This window comes from Dioszegia hungarica (assembly GCF_025882075.1).
Source record: "Dioszegia hungarica strain PDD-24b-2 chromosome Unknown MKK02contig_16, whole genome shotgun sequence".
In the NCBI taxonomy this organism is placed as follows: domain Eukaryota; kingdom Fungi; phylum Basidiomycota; class Tremellomycetes; order Tremellales; family Bulleribasidiaceae; genus Dioszegia; species Dioszegia hungarica.
In genome coordinates, this window is record NW_026515773.1 from 1,848,005 (window position 1) to 1,863,683 (window position 15,679).

The 15,679-nt window shown below is 56.9% G+C and overlaps 8 protein-coding genes across 8 annotated transcripts; 4 read left to right on the plus strand and 4 right to left on the minus strand.

Annotated features, from left to right (window-relative positions):
* Positions 1-282: 282 nt before the first annotated feature.
* MKK02DRAFT_34732 (Aldehyde/histidinol dehydrogenase) lies at positions 283-2,546 on the minus strand (the record flags this gene model as incomplete). Its single annotated transcript, XM_053089005.1, has 13 exons — positions 283-357; positions 405-458; positions 508-555; positions 607-684; positions 735-756; positions 802-885; positions 938-1,114; positions 1,164-1,280; positions 1,332-1,392; positions 1,443-1,618; positions 1,676-1,778; positions 1,828-2,245; positions 2,298-2,546. The coding sequence occupies 13 exons, from the start codon at positions 2,544-2,546 to the stop codon at positions 283-285; spliced, it is 1,662 nt and encodes a 553-aa protein (XP_052943929.1).
* A 313-nt stretch (positions 2,547-2,859) lies between these two features.
* Positions 2,860-6,646, plus strand: MKK02DRAFT_18075 (uncharacterized protein; the record flags this gene model as incomplete). The annotated part of the gene is made up of 15 exons (XM_053085888.1): positions 2,860-3,122; positions 3,171-3,242; positions 3,304-3,394; positions 3,448-3,589; positions 3,636-3,892; positions 3,943-4,615; positions 4,670-4,773; positions 4,821-4,913; positions 4,963-5,090; positions 5,146-5,407; positions 5,459-5,569; positions 5,616-5,693; positions 5,750-5,945; positions 5,999-6,235; positions 6,291-6,646. 15 exons carry the CDS (start codon positions 2,860-2,862, stop codon positions 6,644-6,646), a joined length of 3,063 nt encoding a protein of 1,020 aa, XP_052943930.1.
* Positions 6,647-6,918: 272 nt separating this feature from the next.
* Positions 6,919-7,857, plus strand: MKK02DRAFT_28835 (NmrA family protein; the record flags this gene model as incomplete). The annotated part of the gene is made up of 2 exons (XM_053087650.1): positions 6,919-6,924; positions 6,988-7,857. 2 exons carry the CDS (start codon positions 6,919-6,921, stop codon positions 7,855-7,857), a joined length of 876 nt encoding a protein of 291 aa, XP_052943931.1.
* Positions 7,858-8,109: 252 nt separating this feature from the next.
* On the minus strand, positions 8,110-8,733 carry MKK02DRAFT_38828 (uncharacterized protein; the record flags this gene model as incomplete). Its single annotated transcript, XM_053090304.1, has 1 exon — positions 8,110-8,733. The coding sequence occupies one exon, from the start codon at positions 8,731-8,733 to the stop codon at positions 8,110-8,112; it is 624 nt and encodes a 207-aa protein (XP_052943932.1).
* A 1,199-nt stretch (positions 8,734-9,932) lies between these two features.
* Positions 9,933-11,142, minus strand: MKK02DRAFT_38829 (uncharacterized protein; the record flags this gene model as incomplete). The annotated part of the gene is made up of 7 exons (XM_053090305.1): positions 9,933-9,969; positions 10,035-10,159; positions 10,217-10,462; positions 10,507-10,753; positions 10,867-10,916; positions 10,963-11,019; positions 11,074-11,142. 7 exons carry the CDS (start codon positions 11,140-11,142, stop codon positions 9,933-9,935), a joined length of 831 nt encoding a protein of 276 aa, XP_052943933.1.
* Positions 11,143-11,400: 258 nt separating this feature from the next.
* Positions 11,401-12,579, plus strand: MKK02DRAFT_38830 (uncharacterized protein; the record flags this gene model as incomplete). The annotated part of the gene is made up of 1 exon (XM_053090306.1): positions 11,401-12,579. The coding sequence occupies one exon, from the start codon at positions 11,401-11,403 to the stop codon at positions 12,577-12,579; it is 1,179 nt and encodes a 392-aa protein (XP_052943934.1).
* A 227-nt stretch (positions 12,580-12,806) lies between these two features.
* On the minus strand, positions 12,807-13,961 carry MKK02DRAFT_34734 (dihydrodipicolinate synthase; the record flags this gene model as incomplete). The annotated part of the gene is made up of 5 exons (XM_053089006.1): positions 12,807-12,991; positions 13,026-13,396; positions 13,430-13,532; positions 13,582-13,767; positions 13,802-13,961. The coding sequence occupies 5 exons, from the start codon at positions 13,959-13,961 to the stop codon at positions 12,807-12,809; spliced, it is 1,005 nt and encodes a 334-aa protein (XP_052943935.1).
* Positions 13,962-14,307: 346 nt separating this feature from the next.
* Positions 14,308-15,191, plus strand: MKK02DRAFT_28838 (uncharacterized protein; the record flags this gene model as incomplete). The annotated part of the gene is made up of 3 exons (XM_053087651.1): positions 14,308-14,384; positions 14,514-14,775; positions 14,877-15,191. The coding sequence occupies 3 exons, from the start codon at positions 14,308-14,310 to the stop codon at positions 15,189-15,191; spliced, it is 654 nt and encodes a 217-aa protein (XP_052943936.1).
* Between the last annotated feature and the right edge of the window lie 488 nt (positions 15,192-15,679).

Genomic DNA, 15,679 nt, shown 5'->3' on the forward strand with positions numbered 1-15,679 from the left:
GACCGTCAGGCATCGGAGTCCGCCCTGCGACCGAAGGCAGGTCGTCATCGCGCGATAGCCAGTCTGTATGGCCTTCACACTTAGTCGCAGCGTGCTCACGAAACGTCCAGTGTGAAGTCCCGTAAGTATACGAGCGGTACGTGAGAAATAAGTGCTGCAGCTGCTTGATGACGGACTAACGACCACTTGACAACATCGCGACGGCACCATACAAACCTGTACTGTATCCCAAGATCCTTCGTTGACCGCACCATCGCCCATTAAGTTTCACCACCCGAGACTTTACTGGACCTGTGGCATGTTCACCGATGCCCGCTGGCCAGTCGCGTCCTCATGAGGCCACAGCGCGGTGGTAGTCTATCAAGTCAGCCTAGTCCCTCATGTTCGAGATATGGCAAACTCACCTTGTGCTGGGTGTAGAACGAGATTCCAGTCTTGCCGTAGAAGCTGTGTTCACCCTAATATATCAGCAAAGATACTCAGTGAGACTGAGCTGGAGAGATATACCCTGAATGAACCCTTGTTACCTGACCAGTTGAACATGGGCAATGGGACCTGGATGTGTCAGCTCAAGGTCCTCAAGTGAAGGAGGGCCGGTGAGCTCACCGGTACAGCGACATTCAGACCGATTTGTCCAGGCTCGGCTTCAAGCTCGAACTTGCGTCCAGCTGCGCCAGAGTTGGTCTGTAAGTCGTCAGCTCATGACCATATGCCTCCCGTATTGCCCAGCTCACGAAGATAGAAGCTCCGTTTCCGCTGGCAAATCAGCTTCTTCTCATGGTCATTCGAACGCTCACTTACTACTTGTTCTTGTTGATGATCGCAATAGCATCATCGAGCGTGTCGGCGTGTACGACCGTCAAGACCGGACCAAAGATCTCTTGCCTAGCTCGTGAGCTTGATTCATTGGCTCTGGTTAGTGATCCTGCTAACTCACTTGTACGCGCTCATGTCGGTCGTACACTCCACCACGGTCGGTCCGACAAAGTTACCCTCTGGGTAGTTTTCCACCACGCACCCACGGCCATCCAGGTGGATGATTCCTCCTTCATCCGTAACGGTCTGGATGAGGTTCTCGATGCGCTCCTTCGCTTGGGGCGAGATGACTGGTCCACTGATAGAGTCAGCTTCGGAGACGTGATGTATCAAGGCAGACAGCTGACAGATCGGTGCCCTCCTCGAAACCACCAGAGATCTTCAGGTCTTTCGCCCGTGCGATGAGATCGGGGATCCAGTCCCTGGCTGCACCGACAAAGATCGCAACACTCAGAGCCATGCACCTGCTCATCAGCACATGTCATGGATGGATGAATTGTATGTGATGAGCCCACCTTTGACCTGCAGCACCGAAAGCGGCACCTGCTACCGCGTTCAAAGCCAGGTTCTTGTTGGCTGCATAAGTCAGCAAGATTCCTTCGTGATGATCAGCATGATAAGCTCACCATCAGGCATGATGACGACGTGGTTCTTTGCTCCCAAGTTGGCCTGTACACGCTTGCCGAGCGGTGTAGCTCGGTCGTGAATGTGCTTCCCGGCCACATCACCACCAACGAACGAGATGGCCTTGATGGCGGGGTCGTCGCAGATTCGGTTGACGGTGTCGGCGCTTCCGTGCACGCTGATACATCAGCGCTATCCTGTCCAGATCATCGTGGATGTGTTCGTCCCAGCTCACACGTTGAACACTCCTGGCGGCATACCGGCCCGCTCGCACAGCTCGGCGATGATCATGGTCGCTCCCGGGTCGCGCTCCGATGGCTTCACGACCAGCGTGTTACCTTGGAAGTCAGCTTGATCGCATGGGAGGATGTGATGAGGTCAGCTCACCAGTGACCGTCGCCAGTGCAGCTGACCAGAGCACAATCATAGCGGGGAAGTTGAAGGGGGTGATGGCTGCGGTAACACCGAGCGGCAGTCGGCGCGAGTACGTGTCCATATCTGACGACACCTCGAGCTTGTCGCCCATCAGTGTCGAAGTGATGGCTGTCGCGCTCTCTACGACTTGCAGACCACGTCCGACGTCTCCCTGGGCGTCCGCAAACGTCTTGCCCTGCTCAAGGACAATAGACTTGGCGATATCCGGAGCGTGTTGCCGAATGAGGTGTTGCAGCTCAAACATGACCCGCTGGCGACGCATAACGCTGGTCTTGGACCATGTCTTGTATGCCTCGCTGGCGGCATTGATGGCGTCCTGGAACTCTGAGGCCGTCGTCTCGGGAACATGGGTCACTACCGTCTGAGTAGACTACGAAGGGTCAGCTATCGCGCGCACCCACCTTTAGTCTCGTACGACTCACCGGATCCCGTACTTCCAACCACTTCTCCGCCTTGCTCTCGACGAACTTCCCACCAATGTAGTTCTTGGTCTTCCCGCCTGTCGCGCTGGTACCCTTCCATTTTGAGCTGACCTCCTTGGCAGCAGCCTGGGCGAGCGGGGAGAGGCCGCCCTTCTTGCCCTGGCTTTGGGATTGGGCAGGGGCAGCCTGAGCGTACGATCGCGTCAGGAGAGGTACGCGGAGCGATGAGGGTCGTGCGAGGCGGAGCATGATGAGTCAGGGGATGGGTGGTGTAGAGGTGAGTGAAGAAGAGGTAGAGTATCATCTCGGGCTCTCCTTCTCCTTCTCACCAGCTGCAGGAGACCCCGGCCGGATCTTCCTAACCGGTCTCGGCTCGGCTATAGCGCGTCGCCTAGTCACGCCTAATGTCAGCCATTTACCCGAGAACTCGGGGCGAGCCTAGAGTTCTGGGGCGTTAGGCTCGCAGACGCACGGACGTCATACCTCACTCAAGCTCAAGCTAGTGGAGGCTCTCGACCTATATCAGCTTCAACGTCGCCCCCGTACCTATATCGTACCCATCATGTCGCCTCCGCAGAGCACAGCAGCTGGATCGAAGAGCTCTGCTAGCGCTGCCTCGTCGGCCAGATCATCGATAGTCGAAGCTGCAGGCTACAAGCTCCCTCAGCCCGAAGCGGGACCGTCCAGGTCCGGCCCTTCCTCTCGCCGGTCTTCGACGTCCTCGGCCAGCTCTCGGAAAGGCAAGGAGAGGGCACACGACAATGACACGGCATCAGCAGGCGTCCAAGAGTCCCCAGCGGCTGCAGGTAGCCATGCTACAGCTGGGTCATCTAGAAATACAGCTTCAACCAAAGAGGGGATCCTGCAGGCCAGCGGACAAGGGGATGGAAGCGGAAGCGACGAAGAAGAAGAAGAGGATGACGAGGACGGAGATGAGGATGAGCCGTGAGCTTGATTTCCCTTACAATTGCTTCGATGCGCCTGGGATACAGCTCACAGACTTCAGAGTACTCAAATACAGCCGCCTAAAGGGCAAGCTGCCGGAGATACTGGCGAAGGATTCCGCATCAGCTGTTGATGTATCGCCGCGAGTACTGGTGAGCTCGTGATCACCACCTGGCAACGTCACGGTCTATAGCTGACACGCTAGGCTATAGGGACGCATAATGGAATGGTTCATGTCTTGAGCTATGAGGGCGCCAAAGTCAACTCGTATCGGCCACACGCGAACAGTATCACCTGTTTGAGGATGGACGAGGAGAATGACTATGTCGCCACGACCAGTATGGAGGGTGAGCTTGACCTCAGACTTGTCAGATGGCTGGAGCTGACATACAGGCCGAGTCGTCATCCACTCCCTCACAGCCCCTGACGACCACGCTTTCGACTACAAGCGGCCTGTGCACTGTATCGCCCTTGAACCTGGCTTCGCGAAGAAGAATACTCGAGCGTTTGTCTGCGGAGGTACAGCCGGAAATCTGGTATTGCAGGAGAAGGGATGGCTGGGGTACAAGGAGCAGGTGCTGCATAGTGGGGAAGGGCCGATCTGGGCTGTGGAGTGGAGGGGGACGTATATCGCATGGGCGAACGATACTGTGAGTTAAGCACTAACCTCCCTTCCAGGTGGCACAGCTGACATAAGAAGGGAGTGAGGATATACGATACCTCGACGTCCACCCGGATAGGCTACATCGATCGCCCGCCAGATTCACCTCGAGCGGAGCTCTTCCGTCCAACCCTTCTTTGGAAAGACGACAACACCCTCATCATCGCCTGGGCAGACTACGTCAAGGTCGTCCGAATTCGTTCTCGCGCCCGAGCGATCGGCACCCACCCCACCATCTCCATCGAGATGACCGCGATCTACCAAGTCGACTGCATGATCTCCGGTATCACGACATACGGCTCGGCATACCTCATCCTCGCTTACATACCCCCAGAAACGATCATCTCGGAAAAGACGGATGATCCGGCCGAACAGCGGAGAAAAGCCGCAAATCGGCCTGAACTGCGCATCATCTCGAAAGGGGAGGAAACGTCGGCGGATGCGTTGGGACTGAGCCAGTATCATCTTTTCGGCGGGAATGACTACAAGCTCGTTAGGTCTCGCAGACCTGGAGAAGAGTTCTTTGTCGTCAGTCCGAAAGACGTGGTGGTCGTACGCCCGAGGGATGAGGCGGATCATGTCGAGTGGTTGTTGGAGAGGGAGCGGTTTGAGGAGGCGCTGGAAGTGGCAGAGAAGCTGGAGAAGCAGCATGGGAGCGCGATGGACGCTAAAGCTATTGGGCGGAAGTACATGGTGCATCTGGTCGGCAAGGGTGAGCTCATCATCGTCCAGCGCTTGTACCCCGAGAGCGATAGCTGACTCTTAGGTGACTTTGACCAAGCAGCTTCCTTGGCGTCAAAGGTGCTTGCGAGCGATGTACCCGCTTGGGAGAAGTGGATTGACGATTTCAAGATCAAGGGTCATCTTGCTGTGAGCTATGTATTCTTGAGATCGACGAATGAAAGCTCATCAGACAGGCCATCATCCCTTATATCCCGGTCGAAGAGCCACAACTGGGGAAGGCGACCTACGAAATGATACTGGATCACCTTCTCATGAACGACAAGCCGGTAAGTTTTCCATGTCTCTTTTGAGGAGCGGAAGAAGCTGACCCTACAGGCTCTGCTCAAGACCATCACCACCTGGCCGTCCGATATCTACGATATCAACAATGTCATGTCGAACGTCAAGTCCGAGCTTGACGGGAGCAAATCTGAGCCTCTACTCCTTGAATCTCTAGGAGAGCTGTACGTGCCCTTGCCAGCTGGCCAAGCCCAATACGGCAACGAGCTGATCATACAGCTACGTCTTGAACCGCCAACCCGCCAAAGCGCTCCCCTACTTCCTCCGCCTTCGCAAGCCGAATGTATTCGACCTGATCCGGGATCATAATCTGTTCACGTCGATCCAGGACCAGGCGCTCCTGCTTGTCGAATTTGACCAGGAGCGCGTGAGGATCGGCGAGGTTGACAAGGAGAAGGCGGGCGAGATTGCACTGGTCAATAGTACGGCGAAACATGGGCGGGCTATTGAGCTGTTGGTTGAGCATACGCATTCGATACCTGTGAGCCAGTATGATCACGTAGCGACGTTGACGCAGAGCTGACACGATCAGGTCGATCGAGTCGTACATCAGCTCGAAGCGAAGTCAAAGTACCTATACATGTACCTTGACGCGCTGTTCGAGAAGGATGCGCAGGTGGTTCTGCCTTATTCGGACCGAATGGTCAGCTGTCCGGCTGGAACAAATGATGCTGTAGCTGACTGCTCAGGTCGAGCTATACGCAGCATACGACTACCCTCGCCTTACCCCTTTCCTCCGCTCCAGCAACTTCTATGATCTCGAGAAGGTACGTAGCCATCACGTACATGCCGAACGTGTGCACGCAAAGCTAACGGCGAACAGGCATACAAGATCTGCAAAGACCGCGATTATGTCCCCGAACAAGTCTTCCTGCTCGGCCGAATGGGCAACAACAAGCAGGCGCTTATGCTCATCATTGAGCGGTTGGGGGATGTACAGCGTGCGATCGACTTTGCAAAGGAGCAGAAGGACGAGGACCTCTGGGAGGATCTCCTCAGCTATTCCGAGTCGAGACCCGGTGAGCTTACATTAGCGCTTCGGTGGGCGGTGAGCACTAAGCTGATACCCCAGACTTTATCCGAGCGCTGCTGGAACATGTGGGATCAGAAATCAATCCAATCAGGCTCATCAGGCGGATCCGGGATGGTCTGGAAATACCCGGTCTCAAGCCGGCCGTGATGAAGATCCTGCAGGCGAGCAATCTTCAGGTCGGGCTGCTAGAGGGGTGTCAGCGGATTTTGGAGGGAGACGTGGCGGGTCTGATGCTGGGGTTGAACAAGGGGCAGTCGGGTTGTCTGCGCGGATCTAGTAAGCCGCCAAAACCCTCTGTGAACCGCAAAAGGGGCCAAAGCTGATATAGTAGCTACGACAAAATGCCAGATCTGCGACCTCCCTACCTATACCGCCTCCCCCTCATCTACCGACCCTGCCGCTCCGGCCCTGATCTACCTGTGCCGCCATACCGTGCACGCGACGTGCGCACTCCCGCACGCGGATATCGACCTCCCGCCCCGCCTAGACAATCCGGGCGTGACGCATTTGATGAGCGGGGAAGGTCAAGGAAGGCGGAGCGGGAAGAGCCTGAACAGAGCGTTAGGGGCGAGGCTGGGGTATGCGGCTGCGCTGAGAGCGAGGGTGGGCGGGTGTCCGGTCTGTGTCAAGGAGGGCAGGCGGGAGAGGGAGAGCGGAGGCGGGGGAATGGTGCCCGTTGCTGCATAGACCGGGGCGGGTGTTGTATTGCTTGCATGTTGCGGCCTTGAGAAGCTAGTCAAGCTCTCGCAGGAAGATCATGTGGTGCGGCCGGACCTCGGCCTCGCGAACGTCATGTGGCGCAGACGGAGCTCGGCTTCGGCGACCGAGACCTCGGCGCTCGGCCTCGGCGATGCATATGAATATAAATGAGGCGAACCCAGTGAGGCCACCAGGCTGCAGCACGCGAAACCCCGCTTCATACATCAACCTCATCTCTGTCACCTTTGCATCAGATCGTAATGACCGTAAGTTCTCCATGGGATAGCAGTACATAAATGTCCGTCTGCACGAGCTGACGCACCTACAAGACTTCCGCTCCTCTCATCGTTCTCACCGGAGTGACCGGCAAACTCGGCGGTCTCGTCCTTGACTTACTGCTCAAAACTCTCCCCCCTTCATCCATCGGTGTCTCCGTCCGCGACCCGTCCAAGGCGACCCACCTCGCTCAGCAGGGCATCCGCGTCCGCCAGGGCAGCTACGACGACCCCACATCCCTCGCTGAGTCTTTCGCCGGCGCCGACACTATCCTGCTCGTTTCGTCCAACGACCGCTCGGGCAAGGGGGAGAGCCATCACCGGACCGTCATTGACGCAGCCAAGTCAGCTGGCGTTCGCTGCATCTACTACACCTCGCACCAGGCCGCATCGCCTACCTGCGCGTTCTGGCCCATGCGGGTCCACTACGCTACCGAGGGGATGCTGGCGGAGAGCGGGATGGAGTACGTCTCACTCCGGAACGGGTTCTACATGGACTCGATCAACATGTTCATCCGAGGCGTACAGCATACCGGGGTCATCTCGGTACCGAAAGACGGCAAGGTGTCTTGGACGGCGCACGAGGATCTCGCCATGGCCACAGCGGAGCTCATGCTCCGTCCGCGGATCGAGCAGGGAAGGAGGGAGATCATTACGTTGGCGGCGGGCGAGGCGCTCGATATGGCAGACGTGGCGAAGGCGTATGGAGAAGCGAAGGGGAAGGAGATCAAGCGGGAGATGAAGGAGGCGGAGGAGTGGAAGACGGGCGCGGTGGCCGGTGGCGTCCCGGAAGGGATGGCGGACATGTTGTTGGGTTTCTACGAGGCGTCAAGGCAGGGTGACTTTCTCAGCGAGGACGGGACCCTGGGCGAGTTGATCGAAGGCAAGACGATTAGCGTCAAGGAGATGTTTGAGAAGCATTAGATATGTTCAGTAGCCAGATGAGATTAGCGGTGGAAGTCTTTGAGCGATCAGTGCAAGTGAATGTAATATAAGTTAGGTGTCAGCCCAGATACCCCTGTCAGCCGCATCTTTCATACTTACATTACGCCTCCGAATCGAGCTAAGATATGTGGTACAAACTTCCTAAGACCCAAGAATACACAAAGAGATTCGCCGCGCTACCTTACTTTCAGCGATACTGCTAATGTCCTGCCAATATCCTAGCGTCCTCCCTCAGTCCAGCAAAGCCATCTCCCATCCCCTCCTCACCGCCCATCGCCACGCTCTGCGCTCATGTCCCGCCCTTACTCCGCCGTCCCGCCTAATCGCCGACGCTTCCCGCTCAGTCTGCTGACCAGCTCCATGCGCATCCCACATGCTCTCTGCGTCACCCGCTACTGTGTCCGCCGCCGATGACAAGACTGGCACTTCCGCCAGCTCATGTTCCTGCACCGCCGCGACGAAAGCAGGCACCTCCATCCCGCTCGAGCCCGCATACCACCGATAAGGCAGCATTGGACCGACGAGCACCAAGCCAAACATCGCGAATACCAACAGGCTCAGCAAGAGCCCATTGTTACGCCGCCGTTTCCGTGTAGGAGCGAAGTGGGAGGGAGAGGGGAGGAGGAGTGCGTGGTCGGGCTTTTCCTCGCTGATGTCGGGGTGGGGGAAGGGGGAGGGTCCGAGTTCAAGCGCAGTGAGAAGGTGTTGTCGGCGCGAGTACTGGCGGGAGGAGCGGCCGGCGGACGGGGAGGAGGGGGCGGTGTAGGAGGCGCGAGTGGATCTTGTGGGGAGGGTGTTGAGGGGGGTGGAGGGAGTGATGATGACGGTAGGGAGAGTGGGAGTTGTGTGGTTCATTTTCGGTAGGGGGACGGCGTGTCCGGAGCTGGTCCGCAGCTGATACAGGCGGTGGTGCAGAAGGAGTGCTAGAAGCTGCCAGAGCTGGAAGAGGACGCGCCGGGCGGGATGAGATATAGAAGTTAGGTTGGACTGGGATGATGGACAATTGTCAGATCAGTACATCCCAACGCATCTCCTGCCATGTCAACAACGCAGACCTTACTCTCCGCTGATGTTCGGCTGCCGAGAGTGTTGGCACATCGAACGCGCACATGTCAAGCCACAACGACGCGTTAAGATTTGGACGTCGACGCGTCTTTCTCTGTGCCTTTGCGTGCCTGGCACACCCCGGAGGCTAAGTTGCCGTAACTTCGCGCGTTTCAGAATGTTTCGGATCTCGCGGTAGCTCTGTCTCATATAGGATGGTGTGGCTGGATCTCTGTTAGACTGAAAACACGCCTTGATATCAATCATATTATCCATCAAGCCACTTGGGTGAATCAGTGGCAAGGCAACATGCAATGCGTCTTAAAGATAATCTTCCGCAGGAAAGACCCTTCGTTGCAGGGTTGAGCCCCATTAGGATATATCTGAGAGACATCATCGTATATACGTCCAATGTCGAACCCCGTACAAGGTTACTAACGCTTTGTCGTCGCGCCGCGAGCGGGGTGGTACACGGACATAGTCATTGAGGCCGGAGTGATGATCACCCTTCTGCCCGCTCTTTTGCCTGCCCCCAGAAGTCTTTCCCATCTTGTTCTCCTGTATGCCACATTTCTGCGTCTCTCCTGGTCGGTCCAGTCGGGCCGGGCGCGCTCCACAGCAAACCGCGTCCCTTGATTGGCCAAGGAAGGCATCGGTCGATACCCTGTTAGGTCGGCACTAGCAGGAGTCTCCGTGTTCGCGTCGCCAAAGGCCTTGCAGGTTTCAGTCCGTTAGACAACAACAAGCATTATCTCACCGACCGTCTAGAGGGGGCCACACCGGCTCATCTGCGACTGGAAGTGTCGCCTTCACCGCTGTGTTCCCCTTCTGGAGGTTCACTCCCAGCAAACCACTCCCAGCCCTCGTGACCCAATGCCTACGCCCATCACATAGTGACCTGACCTTGAGGAGGAGGATCCGAGCTGTGCGGCCAGTCAGTATATCCAGGACCGCATGATCCCTCATGGATGGCTTTTGGTTAATCACTTGGTGGAGGCGATATGGCCCGCTCATGCATTGGCACTGCGGTACAGTCGTAGTTTCACCCTAAGTAGTCAGCGGAGTGATCTCCTTCGGCTCCCCGTCGACGCATCCGGCACTAGCGAACTCACTTCTCCCTAATGATCTCTAGCTCCGTCTCTGTATCGCCATCCTCGCCACCGCCTCCGTACACTCTACCGCCCGCCTCCTCCCACCCCAACAAGTCCCATCGATCCCAGCCCCAGCCTTCCTTGATCTGACAGTATCAGCTTGATCTCTATCATACAAATCATAGCTCAGAGAAGGAGCTTACCTCGGGCTTCTTATGTGGCGCAATCACGACCAACCATTTCCCTATCCTGCTCAACTCGTAGCAAATAGGGAACATCTCCTCCTCGGGCACCAAATGCAGCGCGAACGAGCAGATGATGAGGTCGTATGAGAACCCATCGGCGTCTGGGGCGGGGTGGTCAGGCGGTAGATTGTCAGAGCTGAGGTCAGTGAATGATAGGGGATGGCAAGGACGGGAGGTGCGTTCGGTGTAGGCTGGAGCGGTGTACTAGCCATTCAGCAGCTTCTTGCTCGGGAAGCAGTGGTACATACGGGATCTGTAGCTGAGATGAGGATATCCGGTGTATTAGATGAGAGCTTGGATAGCTCAGAGCCGATCAGAGGCTTCCCGGACACGGTCAGGGCGGCCCGTCTGGCGTTGGGAGGGATGAAGGGCGCTCGGACGTTCGATGTGCTCGATATGGCCGATACGGCCGACGCTACCTCGGACGGCTGCTGCGCTGGTTGCTGACCACGAGCAAGAGCTTCCCACTCCAGAACACACAGTGTTGCCTCGCCGCTGCGTCATCAGCTGGGTTCCGGCACCGGTGAAGAAGGCGGGAAGACAGATAGACTCGCCTTCCAGCTGCTAAATCCAATATCCGCAAACTCCGCCCCACGTCCCCATCATACATACTATGCCCCTCGGCCTCCCACCATCGGTTCATGAAAGCGAAGATGACCTGCTTGGTCAGCTGGGTCCGCTCAAGACGCTCAAGATGGAATCACCTTCTTGATGCCAGCGAAGAAGGGGTTGCGGTACGTGGTAGCGACCTTGCGGTAGTACTGAAGCATATCAGCCCAGAGACCATCTATCGGTCAGACAGGATTTCAGCTTACTTCATCCACGCCGAACTCATTATAGTTCTGCCGCATGGCATGATTGATGTTGCCGTGGACTGAAGACATATCGGTGGCCGCGCCGCTTCTAGCTTTGCGAGCCCGGTGGTCTTTTCCTGAGTCTCTCAGAGTTCTCTGTCAAAGCGTTCGGCTTGTACAGATTACGAGCTCTCCGCAGGGAGTCGTCTCAACAAGGCTGCAAGCGGAGGACGAGCGGCTAGTGGTAAGATGAATTGAGGTTACAGGCACCAAAATTGCTGTCATGGTCCACATTCCTCAACTGGACCATCTCTCCACCGTCCATCGTCCCACCCACTTCCCAGCAAGATGTACCCCTTCTCCCCCTCCAATCACTTCGCTCCTCACACAGGAACCACCTTCGAGGGATACTATAGCAAATTTCGACTCCCCTCGGGCGCCTCCATCGCCCTCATCATCAGCACGGTCCCGTCCGTCGCCCCCGCGTCCGATCGGCCCGATGGCGAAGGCAGCAGCTGGACATCCTCGCTGATGTCCATGCTGTCTACCAAAGCCACCACCGAGAAGAAAGGCGCTCCATACCTCGTTATCTTTGCATACGTCACGGCGGAGGGGAGCAAGTGGTATCTGAAGGAATGGACCCCGGAGCACCTCTACCAGAAGAGCAAGGAGAATGGGGGGTTTGAGCTTTCCTGGGCGGAGGGACAGATCAGCTGGGACGGCGGAGACATCATTCACTGGGAGCTTAATTACCCCGAGGTCAAATTCAACAGCTCAACCGGCCCGAATGCGAGCCTGAGCAGCCTGAGCTCTCGGCCCCTCCGGACCCCTTGGAACCCGTCCATTCCCTCCTCCACCCCAGCGGGCCTCCTAGCCGACCTCCCACTCCCTATTCAATGGCACGTCCACTCCACAGACTCCGCGTGCGACTTCACACTATCCCTCACTCCCTCCGGCTCGTCCGATCCCTCTCGCGAACCCCCACTCCACAACGCCGATCGATCGGGGATCGCCAACGTCCATTCGGAAAAGAACTGGGCACACTCCTTCCCCTCCGCCTATATCTGGCTACAAGCGCGAGACCACGCATCCTCCTCGGGTCTGTGCGTTGCGGGCGGGTCCCTCATACCCGGCGTCGAGGCGTTCCTTGTTGGCTACACATCCAAAACCGGCAGATTCATCTCCTTCAAACCCCCTACCTCCACATCAATATTCTCCGTCTCGCTCGGCCTCACATCGGATATTGCGTACCCACAGCGCAAGGCCGAGATTGACCTGCGGGGCTGGTTCACCCGGATCAGAATCATCGCCACGGCGCCAGAGGAGACGTTCTTTCCTCTCTCAGCACCACTCAATACGGGGCATAGCGAGGGGTATACGGTGCAGAGCTTTGGGGCCGCGGTGGAGGTCAAGGTGTATCAGAGGGGATGGATGGGAGGATGGATGGAGGTCAAGAGTGAGGGGGACAGGTGGACTGGAGGGAGCTTAGAGTTTGGTGGAGATTATTATAGGCCGCATACGGAGTAAGCGGATGTTCCAAAGAGCTGGGGTATGTGCACACTAAGGGAATGAGGTCGAGGGGACGAGATGTAGCTCCACGCATAGGTAGAGTAGTAGAGAGGAGATATCTCACGATAGACTGGTTGTATATAGAAGTATATCAGGTAGAAGCGAGATCTAGATATCATATCCTTTCTGGAGCAGTATACACACCTGAGTATAGCACAAGTACCAAAAGATGCATCACCCATATCTTACAACTTGGACTCGAACTCCCAGTCCTCCTTGAGGTCCGTCTCGACCATCTTCTTGGTCGCATCCGAAACGGGGCCCAGGGGCGACCGCGCGATCCCACCCATGCCCTTCTCGACGAAGTGGTCCAAAGCGTACTTGGTACCCTGGACACCGGCCTTCACGATGATGAAGTCTGAGCGTGCGACTATCGTCAGCTATGTTCCAGCACCATCACTCACTTCTGTCCTGGAGAGACATGGCCTCGGTAAGAGCAGCGGCATCGCCCTTGAGACCCTTGACTGCCTGGTCGTAGAGCTTCCGGATGGTCTTGGGGAAGATGTTTCCGGTACCGGTGATGCATCCAGTGTGGCGGGACACGAGGGCGGGGAGGAGGGACTCGGAGAATCCGGGAAGGATGGCAAAGCCGGCCTCGGAGACCGCCTGGAGACGAGACCCATGGGTCTTGAGGTATTGCTCCGATTGCACGTGTACGGCGAGACGGTGACCCTTGCCGATCATGGCGCAGGTGAGCTTGACACCGAAGCAGTTCTTGTGCTCGGCAAGCTCCATGAGCTCGTCCGAGTTCAGGTCGATACCAGAGGCGGCGCCGCTGTCGTCAGCTAGATTGGAAGGGGATACTTACGGGAAGTTGTAGATCATGACGGGAATGGGGCTCTTGTCCATGACTTTCTTGAAGAAGTCGACAATGGCAACACGGTCACGGCCCATGGCGAAGGCGAAGTAACCTGCGGATCAGCACAAAGCCATCGAGTCATCGTGTCAATCCGGACTTACCAGGGCAGATGACTATCGAGTGGGTCGCGCCCTCCTCGGCAGCATCTTGCGTGAGCTCGACGGTGGTGGCGGCTGATCCACCGCCGGTTCCGACAAGCAGGGGCTCGTCCTTGAACCCAGCGTCGTCCAAAGCCTTGCGACCGGTCTTGACGACCGAGCGGCGCTCCTCGCGAGACAAGTGGGAAGCTGAGATCAGCCCTGTACGTAGCTCAAGACTCACCCTCTCCGTTGGTCCCCAAGAGAACGATGCCCATCTTGGCCTTCGCGAGCCTGACGACCTGCTTGGCGAGCGCCTCGTGGTCGATGCTCTCGTCAGCGCGGAAGGGGGTGGTGAGGGGGACCGAAGGGCCGTTTGCCCAGACTGCTTTGGAGTTCGCCATTTTGTTTGAGTGAGGGTGGTATATAGATGAGGGGATTGCAAGTGTGATGGATGGGAGAATGAAGGTGAATGTCAAGGTGGAAGTCGCGCTTTTGTGGATGGGGGAGCAGAAAGGAAAGCAGAGAAGAAGCTGCGCCGGAAACTCTCCGTGGCGGGCCGGTAAGCCGGCGCGGTAACTCACGGCCCGGTCTCGGCTGGCCCAGTAAACGCGTGACGTGGAATATTAGACCGAGCGGTATCAGTTGCTAATCTTATCAGTCAGACAGTAATCTTTACGGCACCCTTCCGAGCGAGCATCAAGAGTAGCACAGCAGCGGCCCAAGACACACGCAAAGCTGAGCCTCAGTATGACCGCATCAGGAGACTCGCCGGGACGTACGGCAACGCGTGCCTCACAACGGAGAGCACGGACTGGTACTGTGGCGTGAGTATCTGTTTTCACCATCAACCATGAAGTAAGCGCCTCAGTATTTGTCGAGTGCTCCACAACTGACTCCACCTAGCTCGCCGCGTAAGTCTGGTGGACATGAAGCGCGCTGCGGTCTACGTGCAGACAAGCTATTGCGAGGTGGATCACGCATGATACCGCCCAATTGGTAGCGATGTGCTCCCTTCGTCCGCTTAGCGGTAGGCGAGAAGTTGGTGCGGAAGCGGATATGAGCCAGCTGTGCTGCACGGGTTTGTCAGGTCACACATATGTCTGGGTCGCTCGGGCACACGTACGTCACGCAGATTCGATCTCTACCGGCAGAGTACTAATTGAGAGGCAGAACAGGCAGCTTGAATCCACCTCGCGCGCTTGGGCCGCATGCCAGGTTAGTCACTCAGTAAGTCCTGCTCATGCTCTGGGCTGTTCTTCAGCCTAGTGTCTGGCCGATTGGTACGATCGAGATCCAAGGGCGAGAGAGATCAGTAGATAAAGCGGGCACCCAGAGCGCCCGCGAAGCTTACTATTCGTACAGCTCGATTGGGGTTTCGACCCCGTTCTGCGCAAGCGCCAACTCGAACGTCCCTGTGCATATGCCTCAATGCGCCACACACGCGCGACACCGAGTCCAGTCCTCACCACAGTCCAAGCATACGACAGCTGTGTCGGACAGAGTCGTTCCGCTCCACCCATTGCACAGCCACTCCGGCGGCCGCGGATGACCTGCCGAGGTGTGCTTCGAGTGCTGCCGATGCGCCTGATCTAGGGTCCACAATAGCTTCCACTATATCTGCCAATATATAGCTTTCATCAAATGTCGCACTTCGGATCCAGTCACGGCTCCGAGATTGCGATCGGGTCGGGGCAAGAGGGGGCCCGGGGCCGTGCGCAAAGTAATGTTAGTCACCTCGGCGCTTAGACCCAATGACGAAAGCATCAGAGTGCGCTAGTGACTCATCCCTCTCAACATGACGGCATGGCTCCCATGATGCATGAACCGTGACCGTCACACGTCTGAAACTCGTGGGAACAGCCCTGACAGCCCTGAATTCATTAAGCATTGGTGAATCTCTGCATTCTACAGTCGTTCTACAGTGTTTTACAGATGCTAGTCACCCTAGTCACTGCTCGACTCTTGGTATATGTGCTCATCTCCCTGACGGTCCACAGGAATGTTTCACGTGTACTAGACTGCTTTTCACTGGTACTGACCCCATTCCTCTCGATGAGCGACCTTAGCGCGCAAGCGTCATACATGCCCCTTCGTCGGGTGAAAGCCCCACCAAATGATT